Genomic DNA, 21570 nt, shown 5'->3' on the forward strand with positions numbered 1-21570 from the left:
CCATTATGAATCAGGTTTCAATCAGCCAATGGTTAGGAACAAATGTTTGGCAGACAAATCAGTTATAACCATAAACCTATCTAAATAGCATATAAAAACTTTTTTTAAAAAAGGTACAGCATCAATAGTAGTGATTGCCTGTTCGCTTGAGTTAATTACGACATTTGAACAATTATTTGAACGTTTTGAACACGCAATATCTAATTTCATTAGCAATTACATGAGGATAAAAAAGGTTTAGTAATCTTCTATACCATGAGGAATATAATAAGAAAAAAGTTTTGGTGAATATTAGATAGTTAATGAGAACAGAAATTGGAATCAGGAAGGCCCAGTCATAAAACAACAATAACAGTTGAATGATTGGATCAGACAAATTAAAATTGGATAAAAACATAATTCAAAATAAAATACAGGGAAAAACAGATGAAAAAATATCTAATAGAGAAGATAAAAGAAGATACACAGGAATCTAAAATAATATAGGTAATTTGTCTAACTTATTTTGGTAATTACTTGAATTATTACCCAAACAGTATGCATCATTTAGCAGTTAGCATAAAAAAATGCATAACAATAAGTAACAAAGTTGACTACGATCTATTTTTTTTAACATTCAATATTTCAAAAACATTTTTCATCAATTTAACTGGAATTTTAAACATGATTCCTATTTTAAACATAACTGAAAAAAAAAAGATAATTGTTTGTCTGCTTTTTGAAGAGTCCCTGTTTGCAAAGAACAGGTAAAATGTAAAATCATCTTATTTAATTACCAGGCAAGTAGCAGCATGAAAATAAGACTACCAGTAAGTTGCATTCTCAACATGTCATTCTTCAGTACAAGCATAAGAAATCACAATCTTCATTAACATTTGAGTGCAATATATGCCTACATGTTTGGTGCGCTCATAAAAGAGAAGATTATGGTGGATATAAATTATTGATAGTCAACAATTGCTGAAACAAATCACTCCATTGGTCAGACAATAACACGATGGCAATTGTGCAGTAGCTAATTACAATAAACCAATGAAAACGAAAATAGTGATCACATGAAAATCTATAGAAACAAGACAAAAATAATTTGATGTGTTAATGCCCACCAGGGATTCACATGGTCAGTAGCAATGTGTCTTGTTTATTGTTTGGAATACCAGCACAATAGTAGTTTACTAGTTTATTAAAAAAAACAGTTCCAGTATAATATTGACTACGTTGACTGGAAAAGTGAAGAAAATGCATTATACAAAAAGTAAAGATGGAACAACAGACTATTGCAAATAGCAATTACCTTCAATTCCTCACATATATCAACAACCCTAAATAAATTCTTGGGATCAGTCAGGCTTTCTATAAATCCTCGAAGAACTAGGTTGGGATTTATATGCCATAGCTGAGTAAATGTGCTGCTTCTTGAGGGATCTTTTAGAATCACATGAAATAAGGTAGAAGATACTTCATGCTGGATGAGATTGTACGTCGTCTGCTTGGAACAATAAAAAAAACCATTTTTATTAATCTGTTAAAAAGCACCTTCACAGATAAGGAGAAAAGGATATCATACATTGATGTGAGCAACTCCAATGAGTAAAACCTCTGGATAATGACTAAGTGGGTCATCTAGTATAAGCCTGACAAGACTAGCATGGCCACTTTCAGCAAGCTGGCATAAAATCTCCAACAGATCTAAACAAAACCATGCCTGATTTCCTTTCTTGAGATACCCTGGATCAGCATTTGTCTGAAAGAATATCTGAACACATCAGTTTTGTATGAAGCAACTAATTAATATGCAAATACAAGACAACAAAGGCAACAGGGAACACCAGCTGCCTTGAGCAATGCTCAAATGAGAAAATTTCAGGAGGGGCAGACACAGCATATCTCAAGAAAGAAAGCTGGCCTTCAGCATTCTTCCAAACAGAGCCACAAATAGCATCGAGAGGGAAAGGATCCTACAAAACAAACTTAACAATTAGCATGCTAGTAAAATGGTTAATTTATATCTGCAAGCAAAGAGTACCTCGCATGCACATTTGTAAACGGACATTAGAAGAGAAAAAGCAGTTTCATCAGGAATCACAAAGCCCTCATGATCAAGTTTTTCCATGACAAGTGACCAATTTGTCTTTGGAGCCTGCATACAAATTAGGGTTATTAGGAAAAAATTATATCTTTAGAGCACTAAATAAAGTTAAACTCACAAGTTCCTCAATTGTGTCGACAAGAACATTAACATTCCATGTGTTCAACAGTGAAAAATCATTAGTTAAGCCGCTACCGAGAGCTGAACAGAAAGTTGTTTGAACGTTTAAAGTATCTTCAAGATTGGAATGATCGCGAACAATTATCCCTATTAACTTAGAAAGTGTCTCTTCATTGAGTGGTAGGAACTGAGATAGTATCTCTTTACAATGGGAAATGTCAACTGTGCATCCATAGCCCAATTCTGCTACTATGTCCGCCATGCTAATCTCCTTTTCAATTTCAGCTAATGCAACATCAAAATCATTGTCAGAACAGCCAGAGACTAAATCCAAATGCCTGCAAGGATTTAACAATCAATATGAATGAAAAAAAAAACTTGAAATTTGTGTTGCTCCAATCTTCACTAGCATCATTCAAACAACCTGAATTTATTGATGGCATTGCTCTCATTGGTCAGCAGTGGGGCTGATAAGAAAAAGGTGTTCCCTTTCAGTTGAAGAAGAGAGAGGATTTTAGTAAAAGAATCCATGTGCTTTGAAAGGCCTTCAGTTCGGTAGAGAAACATAACAATATCATGAATTTGCTCAGTGTGCAAAGTAGAGGAAGGATTTGCACACAATTCCTCAATTTGAGCAATGCAAAAATTTTGCCCTAACAGTCAAGAATGTATTCAATCACAGAAGAGAAGATTGTGAAGTAAATGCACTTTGAAATGTATGAGGAGAAAAAGGCAATATTCTTACATCCCAGTAAAGAAGTTTACCTTTCATCTTTAAATCAGGATTATCGGAGTCCAATAAAGCAATCCCAACCCCAATTTTCTCAGCTACGGACATACCCAATGTGTTTGAAATATCTCCAAGGAAACTTTCATTTATTGGAATGTCATTCAAAGCTTCAGAAAGGTTTGTGCTGAAATGTGTTTTGTCCAGCAAATATCTCACAACAGCAGACAGTAATTCCTTTTTCTGCGGAAGGGTATCTCCATCTTTAACTAAAATTTGATCCAGACACATCTGAAGCAACATGGTGCTGCCTTCACTTCCATACTCCGCGAACTGGAAGGAAAATTACACAATGGCACATGAGATAAGAGAGATCAACAATTGCTTCTTTAGTAGATTTAAGGCAGCTAAGCTCGATGAGAACAAAGTCCAGTCATACAAACGACACGAGAAGAAGATATCACATTTCAAAACTTTTGTTGGGACTTTTATGTTCATGGATTAGTTGCATAGTCCTATTTGCCGACATACACGAAGTAGAAATCAACGAGACGAGCCAAGAAAATGCATTTGAACGGTGCGAACAATATTAGGGTTTCAAGCAATACCCTGACCCAGCCGAGGATGCCAGGGCGCAAACAATCAAAGACATACAAAAGCCAAATTCAGAGTGATACCGATAAGTTCGGCAATGCATACAGAATGAACACTCCCACGCGCGAATGAGGCTCTACCTGGCATAAATCAGGAAATCAAAAGCGACATAACGGTGGGACAGGAGTCTAGAAACCTGGCAGAGTTCGCGGCGGGTGGAGTCAAAGTTGAAATCGTTGACGCTGTGCAGCAGGAGCTGGATCTGGCCGGCGATGATAGATGAGGGAAGCATGGCAGGTACGGCGAAGGAGGAGGGCGGAGGATCAGGGCTAGGGTTTCCGATCTGTGCAGAAAGAGGGACGAAAGAAGGGAGACCAATGGAAGAGACGAGAGAGAACGAGAAAGCAAAAACGGAGCCGAAGCAGACGCCAGTCTAAAGAGGGTTTGGTTAGGGATGGCCGGGCAGTAAGATACGAATGCAATTTTCAATTTGTCCCCTATAGTTAAAAATACTAGATTTTACCCCTGTAATTTCTAAAACAATATAAATAGAAGTGTAAATAAATCAAATCACATGTGAACTATTCAAAATTCGATTAGATAAAAATTCACTTAAGCATTTAATGAAGCATGAATAAATTAAGTTCAAATTTTACAATATTCGATTCATTAACTGATAAATATATTCATTGAGCTCATGAATCTTTCTTTAAATAAAAATAATAATAATTTTAATATTAATTCTATAGATTTTACATTTTATTTATGAGATATATATAAATAAATATTTTCATAAATAAATAAATATATTAAATTTATTTATTAGAAGAAAATTATAAGTTTTAATAAAGATATTATAATTTTTTTAAAATATATAATTAAATTTTTAATAAATATTTAAATTTATAATTTATATTTATTAAATTCATTTAGAAGTGATAAAAATTTGAATAAGTTCGTGAGTCTTATTTTTCAAACTATTTATATTAGCTCGATTATAAATAAAATAAATTTAAATATTCAAGAATTTGACTTCGATTACACTCGTAAATACAAATGTTTTAAGTAATTAATAATTCGGATTCGGATTATCAATCCGAACCCGATGGAAAAGAAACTATTTTTCAAACTATTTGTATTATTTTCTCGAATTAATTATTAAAATTCGTTTTACTATAAGTGGCCTCCAAGAACTGGATGGGCCTCACGTGACATCTCGTTAAGGCCCTCCAAGGCCGAGCTAGTTTTATCCGGTAAACCCTACCTCTCTCTCTTACTTGCCACTTGAGTTACGCCGGCCATGTGCGATGCGCTTCGCATTGCCTTCTAGGCGGCTCTTCTCCCGCCGCCTCTGCACGCTACCTCAAAAGCTCAATAACGTATCCTACCTCTACCGCGACCGTGTCCTCAAGGAGGCACAGTGCTTGCTCACCGACTACCTCCACTCAGCCCGCGCCATCTCCTTCTCCCACGCTGACTCTATCGTCTCCTACGCCCCCTTTTCGCTCTCCGCCCTGGTCTCCAAGATCCCTTTCCCGCCAAACACCCCCGCCAACGAATTTAAGCGCTTCCTCCGCCGCTTCTTTTCCTACCGTCCCGTCAACGAGTACGAGTTTTTCTTCGAGAGCATTGGCCTCTCACCCTCCTCCTCCTCCCTCGCTGCGTCCACCTACCGTAGTTACTTCCTCTCAGATGATGCCTCGCTCCTCGCTGCTGTCTCGGCGCTCGTCGGCTTTGGCTTTCCTTGGAGGAAACTCGGCATCCTGTACAGCGAGGATCCCCGCATTTTTTCGGTAGATGCCAACAGTCTCGTCGCCAGGCTCTGCGCCCTCGATGCCCGGGGTTTCCATCGTGTATGCATCATCAGCATTTGCCTTGCTTTCCCCTCCGCGCTGTGTGCAGAAGCTGACCCTGGCGGTGAGATTGATCTACTGTTTCAGGATTTGAGAAAGGTCTTCATCGACTTTGATCTCGCTGGATTGGTCCCTGAAGACGATGTGGATGTTTTCCTTCACACGTGCAGGAAGATTCGTGTGTTCTATGATCTGGGTGCTACAAAAGGGACGATGGGCGAGCTGATGGGTAGAAATCGGAAGATATTCCTGGAGCTGGACGAGGCGTTAATAGCTCAAAAATTGAAATTTTTCATCAATTTAGGAATGGAGGCTGCTGAAGCTGGGCATTTCATTCTTAAACATGCTGATCTTGTTTATCTCGATTTTGACAATCCTACCATTGTGATGCCAGAGTATCTAAAGTGCATTGGTTTGGATGAGGATGAAGTCAATTTGTTGTGTCGGAAGTATCCTTATGTGATGGGCAAGAATAAATTAAGAAATTTGCCAGCGATGATGAAAGCCATGAATCTGCACAAGCAGTTCCTAGGCAAGATCTTGAATGGGAATCTCCATTATCTCTCTTCTGAATTTGTTCTTGCTACCTCTCATTACACAGCACTAGAGAGTGGGTTTCTGCAAGCTTTGGAAAGGCTGAAACGTGCCAGGAAAGTGCAGTTTCTTGACAGTAAACTAGAATTCATGCAAAGTATTGGATTTGGGGAGAATACGCTCACAGTTAAATCCATGTCACTGATCAATATTAGCGCAAAGGACCAATTGCAGGAGCGCATCGATTGCCTTCTCCAGCTGGGTATTGAGTACTCCATGCTTTGTCGAATGATAATTGCAAAACCAATTATATTGAATCAGTGCAAAGAAATGCTCCATGAGAAGGTGAATTTCCTTTGCAATGACTTAGGTTTTTCGTTAGAGTATCTTGATATTTTCCCTGCTTTTCTTAGTTTTGATCTGGAGAACAGAACCAAGCCACGATATAAAATGCTAAAGTGGCTTAAAGAACTCAGCTTGCTCAAGAAGCCTTTTGCCCCTGCTACTGTTCTTGCAAATTCTGAGAGGAGATTCATGGTTAACCTCTATAGTATCCATCCAGCTGCTCCGAAACAATGGTTAGAATGCTTCTCATCCAAAAGCGACTGTCATGGAAATCAAAGAATCTTATTTTTGCCTCGTAATTAGCACAGAGATAGTGCTTGCAGAATCAACAAAGACCATAAACCAGTGTGCTAGTGAGATTCCTCTATCTATCAATTTTGTAGCTGCTTCAATATGTTTTGAAAACAATGATATAACTGCTTGCAAACATTATGGTAACTTTAGTTTTGACAGCCATATGTTATAGGCCTCTTTAATAACTCAAAGCATTTTGTAACTACATATTTCATGCCATCAATCAATCATGATCTTAAGACTTTGCAAAATTGGCCTGTATTTTTGAGTTCTCTTGTTCATATTATCTTGGCCGTGATTCAATTCTTAAGATATTTCACATGAACCAAGGAACCTGGCCTTGACTCCTTTTCAACTTTTGATCAATAACACGTTGACACTTATGGTTCTTGTAAAACTGGTCAACTGATTCAGTATAAAGAGTATTAGAAGAAAAAAAAAATCTGTTAAGACTATTGGTACCACTTTCTAACTTATGTTCTACTCGAAACAGTTTCTATGGTCAAGTGCTTACACTGATTATTGCATGTTTACAGGCTTTGTGCATTCTTATATTTTCTGATAAGATAAGTTGGTTAATTCTGATCTATCTTTAATCTCACTTACCTTTACTCGTCGAACAACTGGCGATGGTTTTTAATTTTGTTAAGCTGTTTATAATTTATGTCTGTCATTCAATATGTATCTTCTTAGTCATTAATGATTAATCAATGCAAGTCATCCAAGCACCGCAATGAACTTTTTTGAATTTTGCTAGATTTTCATTCATATGCACCTTGTTTTTATTGTTGTTGTATGCACCTCATAAGGTATCATTCTATCTTAATGCAGCTCTGACCTTTGTTCTTTGGAGGGCAAGCTACTTCATAGGATTTTATCAAAGCAGCTTTACCTTGCTGAAATAGAAAAAGCATCTTTGTGTCATTCATCTTGATTGTGACTTTTGTCATAGCAGCTGTATCCAAATTTCCGTGATGATCTTAGCATCCATACACCTCAGTCTAAACTGCTATAATATCCTTGCTCTAGTTACTGGAACAGTTAAGCCATCATTGTGCCTGCATCAACTGCTCTAATAGGGTTTATTACATGATGCCAAACCTTGAAGGATGCTAGTTCACCTCGATTCCCTTTTTCAATAGCTTGCTGAGGATCATCTACCTAAGGCAGTTGTCACATAGAAGCGGAACCACTCAAGTTAATGCTCATCTCTCTTTTGCAGAAACAAAGAAACTCAAATTCTATTGTGATTTATCATGTAGAATTGTTTGAATGTTAAGAAGGCCCTTGTGAGGAAGGGTGTTGTTCCCCTTGGATGGTTTTTGTGGTGTTTAGAATTGAATAATTGTTGTAATATACGTGTAACATTGTTTTTTGGTCCTTGATGTGTAAGGACTAAAGGTTGTTCTTCAGCTTTTACAGGGCGTTTCGCCAAAATAAAGAATTTTAGGGTATGTTTAACCCTGAGGTCAATGGTGGAAGAAAAATATCAAATTATCACATTGAGCTACTTTGTTCAATATTGATGACCAAGTGAACGCTCTCGATTTAGGTTAATTCGATTCTGCCTGTACAGGTATTGTCCCAACTTCTTACATTGGGATGGTGGGACTCATATTTAAGTAGTGAGTCCTATCATCTCATTGTGAGAGGTTGGGGCAGTGTCTGTACCAGCAGGATGAAATTTATCCTCGATTTACTGGCACCGAGCTTCCTTCTTTGTTGTCATTGATAAACCCTAGTTTAGCAAAGCAGGCCACGCTTCATGGGCTGTGGGCTAATCAATCCGACATTTGATATACCCTACAATCCCTAGACCTATCCTCTCTTTCGCTGTCGCGATTTCCTTCGGCCCTGCTCGATGCGCTTCACCTCGTCCTCCCGGCGGCTGCTCTCCCGTTTCCTCTGCACGCTGCCGCAGAAACTTGACAACGTGCACCTCTACCTCCGCGAGCGTGTCGTCAAGGAGGCGCAGTGCTGGCTCACCGACTACCTCCACACCACCCGCGCCATCCCCTTATCCCACGCCGACTCCATAATTTCCCACGCCCCCTTCTCCCTCTCCGCCTTCGTCGCCCAGGTCCCCTTCCCTTCGCTCGCTGCACGCGCTCACGCGGACTTGAAGCGCACCTTCCGCCGCTTCCTAACGTACCACCCCCTCAACGAGTACGACTTTTTTTTCGAGAGCATCGGCCTCCCTCCCTCCTCCTACTCCACTGCTGCCTCTACCTACCCCAGTTACTTCCTTTCCGATGACGCTTTGCTCCTTGCTGTAGTCTCGGCGCTCGTGCACTACGGCTTCCCATGGACGAAGCTCGGCCTCCTCTACCGTGAGGAGCCCCGCATCTTTTCATCAGACTCCGACAAACTTATTGCCAGGCTCGGCGCCCTCGAGGCCCGTGGCTTTCACCGTGCATGCATCATCGGAATTTGCCTTGCTTTCCCCTCCGCGCTGAGTGCAGATGCTGACCCGGGCGGCGAAATCGATCGCTTATTTCAGTATCTGAACAAGGTCTTCCTCAACTTCGATCTATCAGACTCCGTCCCGGAAAACAATCTGCAAATCTTCCTCCGCGTGTGTAGGAATATTCGTGTGTTCTATGATTTGGATTCTAGAAAGGGAACGATGGGCGAGCTGCTGTGCAAGAACCTTCGGAATATATTTCTTGAGCTGGATGATGCCTTAATAGCCCAAAAATTGAAGTTTTTCATCAAATTAGGAATGGAGGCTTCTGACGCTGGGCATTTCATTCTTAAACATGCTGATCTTTTCAATATCGACTTCGACAATCCTACCATTGTGATGCCAGAGTATCTAAAGTGCATTGGTTTGGATGAGGATGAAGTCAAGTTGTTGTGTCGGAAGTATCCTTATGTGATGGGCAAGAATAAATTAGGGAATTTGCCGGCAACAATGAAAGCCATGAATCTACACAAGCGGTTCCTAGGCAAGATCTTGAATGGGAATCACCATTATCTCTTATCTGGATTTGTTCTTGCTGGCTCTCATGACACAGCATTAGATAGTGGGTTTCATCAAGGTCTGGAAAGGCTAAAATGTGCAAAGAGGGGCCAATTCTTGGACAAGAAAGTGGAATTCTTGCTGAGTATCGGATTTGGGGAGAATAAGTTGACACTCAGATCCATTGCAGCACTCAAAGGCCCAAACGACCAATTGCAAGAGCGCTTCGATTGCCTTCTTGAGCTGGGTATTGAGTACTCTGTGCTTTGTGGAATGGTAAATGCAAAACCCCTTATATTGAATCAGTGCAAAGATACCTTCCATGAGAAGGTGAATTTCCTTTGCAAAGACGCAGGCTACTCGTTGGAGTACCTTGAAAAGTTCCCTGCTTTTCTTTGTTTTGGTCTGGAGAACAGAACTAAGCCAAGATTTAAAATGCTAGAGTGGCTTAAAGAACTTGGCTTGCTGAAGAAGCTTCTCGCCCCATCCACGTTCCTTACACATTCTGAGAGGAGATTCATGACTTTCCTCTATAGTGTTCATCCAGCTGCTCCTAAACAGTGGCTGGAGCGCTATTCATGCAGACGTGACAAAGATGGAAATAAAAATACCTTATTTGTGCGTGTGCATAAAAATCAGGCTTAAAGAATTGGCAAATACTTTATTTTCAGTGATGATCACTGAGGCTCTTCAGTGTACATGTAAACTTTATTGGAACTTGATTTGTTTCATGCCATAATTCAGCCAACCATTACCTTTGGAATCTGCAGAATTAGCATTTATGGATTTACTGTTGTTTTTCTTATTCTCCTAGTTCTGACTCAATCCCTAAGATATTTCAAATGAATTAAGAGACTTGCCTCAGTCCTTGGAATTTTTAAGTGACTTGGGTTCATCACCTAATACATTGTTTGAAAAAAAAATTAAAGCTTGTAGAATATTGGGATCTCCAGTTTTATGTTTAAGAGCTGACACAGGTTATTGAATATTTACAGGCTTTGTGAATCCTTGTTAGTTCGAACAGGTCAGTTAACTTGGATATGCTTTCAAATTTCACTCAGCTTTAGTCTTGTGGAGCGGCTGAACATAGTCTAATTTTTTTACAACTGTTTATGTCTTATGTTGGCCACTCAATGTGCACCATATTAGTAGTAACTGATCATCTTCTGTGGTGGGAACAGACTATTTGCTGCCTTTTCATACATGTAAACCTCCTTTTTGGAAGGCAAGCTTTCTGGGAAGTAACAGGGTTTATCTAAGCAGCTTGATGTTGCATAGATACAACCTAGTTGATTGTACCTTTTGGCCATTCTTACAAGATTGTATTGGATTCCGTAGTTGTTTTGATGTGATCAATCAAGTTTAGGTTTGGTCTTGTTTGTCTGATCCCTGTGTCTAAGTGTGCAGGAGCTTAGGAGCGCAGGAAGTCGAGCGGAAGACGCAGCTAGCGAGAAGGACGACAATGGAAGGGAGGCGACGTGCTCGGTGCGTCCAAAGGACGAAAGAGCTGCGGAAGAGTACACCGGTGGACGAGAAGAACGTGTGCGGTGTTCGAGAGACATAAAGTCGAGACGGAAGATTGCTCGAGGACAAGACCGGGAACTGGGTTCGGGTGAGCCCTATTCCGGATGACCGAAATCACCCAAGTGAGTAATACCAGAGCAAGTCAACCGGGACGTTGACTTGGCAAGTGTTCGGTCGACCGAATGCCCTTATCGGTCGACCGAACCCTTATCATCAGAAAGTCAGCTGTTGGTGACACGTCAGAAGTCACGACAAGCAGTCAACTGTTGATGAAGTGATCGGTCGACCGAACATTCTGATCGGTCGACCGAACCGAAGATAATCAGAGACTTGATCGAGCGATTTGATCGGGTCAGATCGAGTAGAGACCGTTGGTTGATCGGTCGACCGAACACAAGGATCGGTCAACCGAACCTAAGCTCGATCCACAGAGCCTGCATCCAAACGGAAAGTTGGGAAAGTTCATCAGGTTCGGTCGACCGAACCTGGGGATCGGTCGATCGATCCCTCTCGAGTCAAATCTTGATCCCGAAGATTAGGTGATCTGGATAAGTGTTGGAACCCCTATATAAAGAGGTCTCGAACAGCTATTTAAAAACAACGAAAAGAAACTCTGTACTTTTATTCTTAGCAACTTCTGTGCTCTCAAAGTGTAAAAGGTTTATCCGCCTTCAGCGAAGGAGACGTTTCTAGTGCGCTTTCCAACCACTTTGGATTAACAACCGTCTCGATTGTAACCAAATCAAATAGCTGAGTCATCTCTCTTTTTATTTCTGTTATTTAATTTATAATACTCTTGTTGCTTTTAATTTTGAGTCAAAGTTCTTTGAGGATATACTCTTTGATTGCAGGCAATTCACCCCTCTCTTGTCAGTCCCGCTGCACCAACAAGTGATATCAGAGCCCAACAGCCACAGAAGGACTAATCGCTGTCTGAAGCACAAAGATAAGGACAATGCCCATCGCGAACATTCATCCCCCAAAGTTCGACGGAGACTTCGCTACATGGAAGCGAAAAATTGAGGTATTTTTTAAAACTGAATTTGATATACTCTTAATAATGAAATATGAATATGAAGCATCAAAAGACAAAGAAGAGTACAACTGGACGAAAAAGGAACAAGCAGACTTCGTCACCAACGGAAAGGATGAGTTCCACCTGCTCAGTGTTCTGCCGCCTCAAGAGGTAAGTCGGATCGGAAGGTACGACTCCGCGAAAGACCTCTAGGAAAAATTCCTAGAGCTTCACGAACGTACCTCCGAAGCGAAGCTTGCAAGACGCGACATCCTCTAGACTCAGCTTACGACCCTCCGGATGAAAATGGCGAGAAGGTAGCGCAACTCCAAGCAAGGATTAAGGAACTAATAATTCAACTAAGCAACCTTGGAGAAGAAGTAACGAACCAAGACTCGATCCGGTACGCACTCAACGCCTTCCCCGGAACTCTAGAATGGGCGTCCTTAGTAGATGCATACTACATCTCTAAGGACTTTGAGGTAAGTGTCGGTGCAATCGACCTCCAAGGTTTTAATGTCAGACAAATATGTTTAAGTATGTTTAAGTATGGAGCTTGATCAAGGGAAGTCCTAGTTGTAGGCTAAACAATGAGAGAAATCTCGGTAGATCGTGGAAGCCAGGTGGATAGGTCTGGAGGACCTAATCCCTGGGTAGCCGAATACTGAGTCCTAGTTGTAGGCTAGGAAACGTCATTGTAACGACCCAACCCCTCGGCCCCTGGATTTTTGCTTTCCCCAGGATTCGAACTCTAGACCTCCAGGCTAAGTACTAGAGTTTATGAATCTTGATAGCCAAGTGAGTGGCGCTCACTTGGCTACCAGGATTCATAAACTCTAGTACTTAGCCTGGAGGTCTAGAGTTCGAATCTTGGGGAAGACAAAAATCCAGGGGCCGAGGGGTCGGATCATTACAATAAAAAGGATGGTAACCAGAATACCCTGTTCTATCTTTTTTATTTGTAACGACCCCGCCCCTTGGGCAGCCCAACTGGCGGCCCATTTGGCAGCCCCTTGGCGGTCCCTTGGGCAGCCCAACTGACGACCCCTTATGTTGTCGACCAACGACCCTCGGCCGTGTCGTTACTCACTAGGTTTCCCACCCCTGGTTAGTGGATTTTTGCCTTTCCCAGGATTCGAACTCTAGACCTCTAGGCTAAGTACTAGATTTTATGAATCCTGGTAGCCAAGTGAGCACCCTGGCCAGGGGTGGGAAGACCTAGTGAGTAACGGCACGGCCGAGGGTCGTCGGTCGACGACATAAGGAGTCGCTAGTTGGGCCGCCCAAGGGACCACCAAATGGGCCGCCCAAGGGGCCGAGGGGCCGGGTCATTACAGTCTTAGTGGATTGGGCGATTAGACACTGAGCTGGGAAAAGTTCAAACAAGTCTGGAGGACCAATGTTTGGCAGGTAAGTTGAGGTATGTAATTGGAGGAGTAACAGTGAGGTCGGGTTCCTAAAGGGAACAACCTTATGTCGCTGATCCAACTGAAGAAATCGGGAAGGTTTCCAAGTTGAGATCAAGACAGTTTTACTGTGTATATTACTTATGCATTATATTACTCTGCTAACCTTTGTTTTGCAGGAATATTGTTTAACTCTGTTTTGCAGATTCGACCTGATCGGTCGACCGAACAGGAGGATCGGTCGACCGAACCAGCTTCACTCAGACCAGAGATCAATTCAAACCAAAGCGAAGCACGGTCCGATCGAAGCTTGATCGGTCGACCAAACCAGGGATCGGTTGACCGATCCAATCAGTATTAATGGAGCGTTAAATGAAGATCTTAGCAGATTTCGACGAACAGGGAAGGAAGCTGTTCGGTCGACTGAACCCTTAAAGAACAGTAAATGTAGAAGATCGAGCCAGCGTCAGACTCCAGCCAGGAAGGAAGGGAGCGGGTTCGATCGACCGAACAGAGGGATCGGTCGACCGAACGACAGTGGCACTTATAAAAAGGAGCTCGAGATCTGAGGCTTAATATAACACTACTGATTATCAAAAGGTTGTTCTCCGCACAAGTTGCTCGTACTGCAAGATTCACTACAACTCTTCAAGCTACTTCGGAAGTACCGACCGAGCGTCCATTTCTACATCTTGTCGGTATATTATTTATTAAACTTGCATTGTATTATTGTTTCAGTAAGATAGTAGGGTTGTTACTATCTTACTCATTTGTACGATCTGCTTCTTTCCGAGGATCTCGGAAAGAAGGGTTATAGTGGATTGCCCATCGATGCGATTAAGGATCGCGGGTCTTCGAGTAGGAGTCGAGCTAAGCTTCGAACGAAGTAAAAGAACTTGTCTCTTTTCTTATTTTCCGCTGCACGATTTTGATTTACAAAGTAAAAGAAAAGTTTTAAAAGAAGCGATATTCACCTCCCACCCTCTATCGCTCGCATCCGATCTATCAGTAAGTACTTTAGAAAATTTGTTTTCCACTTTTGAACTTCACGAATCTCGAGTTGTAGAGCCCAATGGAGTAGAGAAGACTAGTCAGAACATTGCCTTAAAGGCAAAAATAAACAGTTCTGACTCTGAAGCCTCGATCGACGAATCCGATGCGGTTCTATTGGTAAGACGTTTCAATAAATTTTTTAATACTAATAAATTTAGATCGCATACAAAGAGGCTTCAGTGAAATAAAAGGACGATTCGTTGCTACAACTGCAATGAAGAAGGGTACATCAAAGATGACTGCCCAAATTGAAGAAAAAGGAAAAAGGAAAAAGGAAAGGAAAAGCGACAATTTCCTCCAACCAAAATAACCTGAAGGCCACATGGTCAGACTCATCCTCCGAATCAGTGGTCGAAGAATTCTCGGGGTTAGCGTTAACGGCTAACCATCAGCTGGAAGAAGAGTCAAGCTCAGAAATGAGCATAGATAAAGGGGGAGGAACATCAGAAAAAGAAAACTGCGATGAAGGGGGAGCTACGAATATACAGGTAAGTGAGGTACGTAATCTCAATCCCAAGCAGTCCTTTAAGTTTATTAAATCTCTTTCTAAAGATTTACTTAAATTAGAAAATGAGAACACTGATTTAAGTAAATTGCTAGAAAATTTAAAATCAGAAAATGATCATTTGAAAATACAAATTGAAAAGTTGAAATCTGCTGCATGTTCAAATTTTTTTCAAAAATCTAAATTAAGAATTTTTGGTAAATTAAACTGGTATATTAGAAAACATCAAGGTCAACTTAGGAAAATTCCTAAAACTTATGTATCCCCTATATTTTCGATTAATCTTGTAGGAGGGAACCTCTATTGAGTTTCAAAATTTGTGCTAAATTAAAATTATTATTAATCCTGTCAGAAAAGAGATTAAATGTTTAAAATTTCTTTATGAAGCTTTGTTTAAGGAAGTGGCTGTTGCTCCAATAACCAAGAATGTCTAGTGCCTTACCATGATCTGGAAGCCGAAATATCGAAATAAAATGTTCAATTAACTTTCTGATAAAAGCATTAAAATTAAAATTATATAATGTTTTGAAAATTTTTTAAACATTTCCTTGGAAAATTATTTTTTGACTTAGAAAAATCCCCCGCCCCCGTTTTTGTTGTGATCAAAGGGGAGAGTTAAGTAACAAGTTTAGGGAGAGTTAGGAAAATTAAATTTTTTAGTTATATTTTTTTGTAATTTTTGTGCTTAAAATGTTTGTTTAGTAATTTTCTTAAAATTACTATTTGTTTGTTGATCCGGCGATAAGAACAGGGGACCCCCGTTCTGGGGAGTCAACGTCACACGGAAGTCAAATGGCCAGGTGGCCGACCGGATATGGGTTGGTCGAACGCCCGGCTGGCTGACCGGGTTCTAACTGAAGGCGCCCCAGCAGGAAGCTGGGCCCCGGCGCTCAGGGTACAGGATCGTAAGGCCGAGCGGAGGGCACGCTCGACCGAAGACATGAGATAGCATACTGCTAACAGTCTCCACAAAGCACATTACCGAGAATCTCCCAAGTAGACCAATATAGGTGTACGGTCGGACGTAAGGCAGAGGCTGGCCGGTCGGACGCTCGGCCGGGAACAAGGGGAAAAAGACAAGGGACGTCTTTCTCTGACAGCGGACATGTTCTACGTTTAGGCCATACTCCAAATCTTACGACAGGGGGTTTAGCTGCCCCATCGAAGACGTGCTTGGACTGTAGCAGTATGGGGTCAGGTAAGCTCATTGACAGGCCCTTACTGGGGTATGGGCTGAGGACACGTGTACACCTCGGTATGTGTGCACCTGCTTCCCCCCAGCCCTATATAAAGGTCCTCATCCTTTGCCGGAGGTACGCATTCTACGATTTCTGGAGCCACTGCTTTGTTGCTTGCTTGCCTGACTTGAGCTTCGGAGGGTCGCCGCCGGGAACCCCTTCCCGGCCCGACTTCTGTGCAGGTTCACCGGAAGTTCGTGCAACCCGACGGAGATCTACATCAGCGACTCGGATAGCGTCACGTGCCCAGCGTCCGTTAATTCAGCTTTCGGACAGGATCATTTGTTTTTACCCTAATTTAAACTTGAGTTGATGCACATCAAAAAGGGGGAGATTGTTGGACCCCGTGGTTGTTTTGATGTGATCGACCAAGTTTAGGTTATGTCATGTTTGTCTGATCCCTGTGTCTAAGTGTGCATGAGCTTAGGAGCGCAGAAAGTCGAGCGGAAGACGCAGCTAGCGAGAAGGACGTCACGGGAAGGGATGCGACGGGCTCGGTGCGTCCGAAGGACGAGAGAGCTGCGGAAGAGTACACCTGTGGGCGAGAAGAACGTGCGTAACGTTCGAGGGACGTAAAGCCGGGATGGAAGATTGCTCGAGGACAAGGCCGGGAACTGGGTTCGGGTGAGCCCTATTCCGGATGGTCGAAATCACCCAAGTGAACAGTACTAGAGCAAGTCAATCGGGACGTTAACTTGGCAAGTGTTCGGTCGACCGAACGCCCTTATCGGTCGACCGAACCCCTATCATCAAAAAGCCAACTGTTGGTGACACGTCAAAAGCCACAACAAGCAGCCAACCGTTGGTGAAGTGATCGGTCGACCGAACCGAAGATAATCAGAGATTTGGCCGAGCGATTTGATCAGGTCAGATCGAGTAGAGACGTTGGCTGATCGGTCGACCGAACACAAGGATCGGTCGACTGAATCTAAGCTCGATCCACAGAGCCTGCATCCAGACGGAAAGCTAGGAAAGTTCATCATGTTCGGTCGACCGAACCTGGGGATCGGTCGACCGATCCCTCTCGAGTCAAATCCTGATCCCGAAGATCAGGTGATCTGGATAAGTGTTGGAACCCCTATATAAAGGGGTCTCGAACAGCTATTTAAAAACAACGAAAAGAAACTCTGTACTTTTATTCTTAGCAACTTCTGTGTTCTCAAAGTGTAAAAGGTTTATCCGCCTTCAGCGAAGGAGACGTTTCTAGTGCGCTTTCCAACTGCCTTGGATTAACAACCGTCTCAGTTGTAACCAAGTCAAATAGTTAAGTCGTCTCTCTTTTTATTTATGTTATTTAATTTATAATACTTTTGTTGCTTTTAATTTTGATTCAAAGTTCTTTGAGGAGGATATACTCTTTAATTACAAATAATTCATCTCCTTTTATCGGTCCCGTTGCACCAACAGATGGATCCTTGCTCTTTATTTATTTTCATGGATTAGGTATAGAACACTGTGAAATTTGATCTTCTACAAAGAAAAGAGTGGCTGGAATATCCATCTTTCTCTTGCTTCTGATTGGTGAAACGAAGATTCTTTATCCCCCTCGCTGACAAAAAAATGTAAGGCTTGTTTACAACTTATCATAAACTAATTCTTAAATTCTAAAATTTTAAACAATATATATATTGTATTTTATTACTCTAATTCTGATTCTGTTTATTGAATCAAAGTTTTTCTCGCAAAGATTGTGCAATCAAGGAACACAAGTCTTCAGATTCTGCTGCAGCTTGAAACCAGTCTTTGGAAAATGAGGCTAGTTAAGCAAAGCAGGCCAGGCTTCATGGGCCGTGGGCTTAATCAATCCCACCGGACTTCGCACTTAAACCCTAGCTCTCTATTTCTAAATCTGGCCTTACGCATCGCGATTCCTGCCGCGATGCGCTTCGCCTCGCCTTCCCGGCGGATGTTCTCCCGCCTCCTCTGCACGCTGCCGCAGAAACTCAACAACGTGCATTTCCTCCTCCGCGACCGTGTCCTTAAGGAGGCGCGGTGCTGGCTCACGGAGTACCTCCACTCTGATCGCGCCATCCCCTTCTCCCACGCCGACTCCATCGTCTCACACGCCCCCTTCTCCCTCTCCGCCTTCCTCTCCCAGGTCCCCTTCCCATCGAACACCGCTCGCGCGGACTTGAAGCGCATCTTCCGCCGCTTCCTCACATACCACCCCCTCGACGAGTACGACTTTTTTTTCGAGAGCATCGGCCTTCCTCCCTCCTTTTCCTCCTCCTCCTCTGCCGCCTCCGCTTATCCCAGTTACTTCCTTTCCGACGACTCCTTGCTCCTTGCCGCAGTCTCCGCGCTCGTGCACTACGGCTTCCCTTGGACAAAGCTCGGCCTCCTCTACCGTGAGGAGCCCCGCATCTTTTCATCAGATTCCGACAGACTTATTTCCAGGCTCAGCGCCCTCGAGGCCCGTGGCTTTCATCGCGCATGCATCATCGGCATTTGCCTTGCTTTCCCCTCCGCGCTGAGTGCAGATGCTGACCCTGGTGGCGAAGTCGATCACTTGTTTCAGTATCTGAATAAGGTCTTCCTCGACTTCGATCTTTCACAATCCGTCCCGGAAAACAATGTGGACATCTTCCTCCAGGTGTGTAAGAATATTCGTGTGTTCTATGATTTGGATTCTAGAAAGGGTACGATGGGCGAGCTGATGTGCAAGAACCTTCAAAAGATATTTCTTGAGTTGGATGATGCCTTAATAGCGCAAAAATTGATGTTTTTCATCAATTTAGGAATGGAGGCTTCTGAAGCTGGGCATTTCATTCTTAAACATGCTGATATTTTCAATCTCGATTTGGAAAACTCCAGTATTTTGATGCCAGAGTATCTCAAGTCTGTTGGTTTGGAAGAGCATAAAGTCGCTTTGCTGTCTAGAAAGTTTCCGTTTGCGATGGGCAGGATTAAATTAGGGAATTTGGCAGCGACGATGAAAGCCATGAATCTGCAAAAGTGGTTCCTAGGCAAGATCTTGAATGGGAATCCCCATTATTTCTCATCTGAATTTATTCTCTCTGGCTCTCATGACACAGCATTAGAGTGTCTATTTCGTCAACGTCTGGAAAGGCTAAAATGTGCGAAGATGGGCAATAAATTGGAATTCATGCTGAGTATCGGATTTGGGGAGAATAAGGAGACGCTTAGATCCATATCATTGCTCAGAGGCCAAAACGACCAATTGCAGGAGCGCTTCGATTGCCTTCTCGAGCTGGGTATTGAGTACTCCATGCTTTGTAGGATGATAAATGCAAAACCCCTTATATTGAATCAGTGCAAAGATACCGTCCGTGAGAAAGTGAATTTCCTTTGCAATGACTTGGGCTACTCGTTGGAGTACCTTGACAATTTCCCTGCTTTTCTGAGTTATGGTCTGGAGAGCCGAACTAAGCCAAGATTTAAAATGCTAGATTGGCTTAAAGAATTTGGCTTGCTGAAAAAGCATCTTGCGCCATCCACCTTCCTTTCATATTCTGAGAGGGAATTCATCACTTTCCTCTATAGTGTCCATCCAGCTGCTCCTAAGCAGTGGCTGGAGTGCTACTTATCGAGAGGGGACAATGGAAATCAAAGAACCTTATTTATGCCTCGCTGCGGGCATAAGAATCCTGCTTAAAGAATTGACAAATACTTTTTTTCAGTGTTAATCATTAAGGCTCTTCAGTGTACATGTAAACATTATTGGAACTTATGATTTCTTTCATACCATAAGTCAGTCGGCCATTACCTTTGGAATCTGCAAAATTAGCATTTATGGATGTATCGTTGTTGTTCTTATTCATATTGTCCTAGTTCTGACTCAACCCTAAAGATATTCCAAATGAATCAAGAGATCTGGCCTTGAGTCCTTGGAATATTTTGATAAATGACACTTATCAAGCATAAAACTAGGCACTACTTGGATGTTTGCTAAATTCTTTTTTTAGACAATCTTTTAGGAAAACAATTTAAAGCTTGCAGAATACTAGTATTTCCAGTTTTATGTTTAAGAGCTGACACAGGTTTTGAATATCTACTGGCTTTGTGAATCCTTATTAGTTCGAACAGGTCAGTTAACTTGGATCTGCTTTCATATTTCACTCCACTTTATTCTTGTGGAGCAACTGAACATGATCTAATTTTTTTTCAACTGTTTACGTCTTATGTTGGCCACACAATGTGTATCGTATTAGTAGAAACTGATCATCATCTGTGGTGGGAACAGACTATTTGCTGGATTTTCATACATGTAAACCTCCTTGCGATGCACCTCCAACCTTTGTCTTTTGGATGGCAAGCTTCCGGGGAAGTAACATTATTTTATCTAAGCAGCTTGATGTTGCAAAGGTACAGCCTAGTTGATGTAGCTTTTGGCCAGTCTTACAACATTGATCCTTGTTCTTTATTTATTTTCATGGACTAGTTACAGAATACTGGTGACATCTGATCTTCTACAAAGAAAAGAGTATGCAGGCGGCAGAGTAAACTCACATAGTCCATAATTTTATGACTCGTGATGAACCACGGGATAGTCTACCAGCCAAGTTGAAGCTCATTTTGCCTTCAACATTTTTATCCTTTTTGTCATTATTTATTATTATTTTGTTGGGTCTAGGGTTTAGGGACATGGGACATTTTCATCTTTTAAGCGTACTGATGTATCTTCCAAGTTTTATTCCCATCCCCTGGTATTCTGTAAAATTAACATGGTTTAAAAAATCACTTTCAATATCGTGTATGAATTAGTGAAATTGATAGTTATCCACTGTATCAGTTAATATTAAAATCAAGTCAATCTTCGACTCATGTTATCGAGAAAACAATAATATGTTGACAACGCTTTTGATTGTGATGATTGATAGATAGCTTGACCGATTTATGGAGAGGATAGTGGTGATATTAAGAACCTTGAATAGAGGAATCCAGTTCAACACAATAACTATCATCAAGCAACCTCGGATCTCAAGAATGTTTATGAGGAGGCGGACATCGTAGTGGTGGTGATGAAGACAATAAGTTCAATGATGAAGATTGAGAGGAGCCACAAATTAGGGCTTATGTAGAGTGCAATCCAACTCTCAACAACGATGTATATGAGGATATCAACGTGCCCGGCAAGACAGTCGTCAGGGTCAGGAAGGAAGAATAACCCCAAGGTCCTCCACAGCAACACGAAGATCTATTTATCCAATTCCAATCAGGAGGAGGAGGATGTTGTACAAAATGCTCCCAGTTCAAGCCATCCCTCGCGCCCTACAAGTCGTAGTGCTTTTAGTGGTTCTGAACCATTATCTTCTCCTAGCACCCATGCTGCATCACATAAAGTAGGTGC

The 21570-nt window shown here is 41.9% G+C and overlaps 4 protein-coding genes across 6 annotated transcripts; 3 read left to right on the forward strand and 1 right to left on the reverse strand.

The window, feature by feature from the left end:
* Positions 1–675: 675 nt before the first annotated feature.
* Positions 676–4000, reverse strand: LOC121995148 (CCR4-NOT transcription complex subunit 1-like). Its single transcript, XM_042548967.1, has 10 exons — positions 3727–4000; positions 2975–3269; positions 2634–2862; positions 2208–2547; positions 2027–2140; positions 1830–1958; positions 1568–1756; positions 1295–1486; positions 777–835; positions 676–685 (listed from the first exon to the last, which is right to left on the reverse strand). The coding sequence occupies exons 1-10, from the start codon at positions 3820–3822 to the stop codon at positions 676–678; spliced, it is 1653 nt and encodes a 550-aa protein (XP_042404901.1). The 5' UTR covers positions 3823–4000.
* Positions 4001–4742: 742 nt separating this feature from the next.
* On the forward strand, positions 4743–8029 carry LOC121997433 (transcription termination factor MTEF18, mitochondrial-like). 3 transcript variants are annotated; one of them, XR_006116273.1, is made up of 3 exons: positions 4747–6262; positions 6331–6615; positions 7388–8029. XR_006116273.1 is itself a non-coding variant. In XM_042551832.1 (2 exons), exons 1-2 carry the CDS (start codon positions 4838–4840, stop codon positions 7488–7490), a joined length of 1761 nt encoding a protein of 586 aa, XP_042407766.1. In that variant the 5' UTR covers positions 4743–4837; the 3' UTR covers positions 7491–8029. The 3 variants fall into 3 exon arrangements, 1 of the variants encoding a protein (XP_042407766.1); XM_042551832.1 differs by having other exon boundaries at positions 4743–6495; XR_006116272.1 differs by having other exon boundaries at positions 4745–6615.
* Positions 8030–8331: 302 nt separating this feature from the next.
* LOC121997434 (transcription termination factor MTEF18, mitochondrial-like) lies at positions 8332–10283 on the forward strand. Its single transcript, XM_042551833.1, has one exon. It carries the CDS (start codon positions 8418–8420, stop codon positions 10161–10163), a length of 1746 nt encoding a protein of 581 aa, XP_042407767.1. The 5' UTR covers positions 8332–8417; the 3' UTR covers positions 10164–10283.
* A 7833-nt stretch (positions 10284–18116) lies between these two features.
* LOC121997435 (transcription termination factor MTEF18, mitochondrial-like) lies at positions 18117–20017 on the forward strand. The gene has a single exon (XM_042551834.1). It carries the CDS (start codon positions 18139–18141, stop codon positions 19873–19875), a length of 1737 nt encoding a protein of 578 aa, XP_042407768.1. The 5' UTR covers positions 18117–18138; the 3' UTR covers positions 19876–20017.
* The last annotated feature ends 1553 nt before the right edge of the window (positions 20018–21570 follow it).

The sequence above is a fragment of the Zingiber officinale genome, chromosome 6A (assembly GCF_018446385.1).
Source record: "Zingiber officinale cultivar Zhangliang chromosome 6A, Zo_v1.1, whole genome shotgun sequence".
NCBI lineage: Eukaryota > Viridiplantae > Streptophyta > Magnoliopsida > Zingiberales > Zingiberaceae > Zingiber > Zingiber officinale.

Excerpts from the sequence above, each read along its gene's own strand:
- LOC121995148 (XM_042548967.1), bottom strand. The coding sequence starts at position 3,822 with ATGCTTCCCTCATCTATCATCGCCGGCCAGATCCAGCTCCTGCTGCAC. Across the intron at positions 2,863-2,974 it reads TCCTGATTTAAAGATGAAAG|GGCAAAATTTTTGCATTGCT; the intron begins GTAAACTTCTTT and ends CTTGACTGTTAG. Across the intron at positions 2,141-2,207 it reads TCGACACAATTGAGGAACTT|GCTCCAAAGACAAATTGGTC; the intron begins GTGAGTTTAACT and ends ATTTGTATGCAG.
- LOC121997433 (XM_042551832.1), top strand. The coding sequence starts at position 4,838 with ATGCGCTTCGCATTGCCTTCTAGGCGGCTCTTCTCCCGCCGCCTCTGC. Across the intron at positions 6,496-7,387 it reads CCAGCTGCTCCGAAACAATG|CTCTGACCTTTGTTCTTTGG; the intron begins GTTAGAATGCTT and ends ATCTTAATGCAG.
- LOC121997434 (XM_042551833.1), top strand. The coding sequence starts at position 8,418 with ATGCGCTTCACCTCGTCCTCCCGGCGGCTGCTCTCCCGTTTCCTCTGC.
- LOC121997435 (XM_042551834.1), top strand. The coding sequence starts at position 18,139 with ATGCGCTTCGCCTCGCCTTCCCGGCGGATGTTCTCCCGCCTCCTCTGC.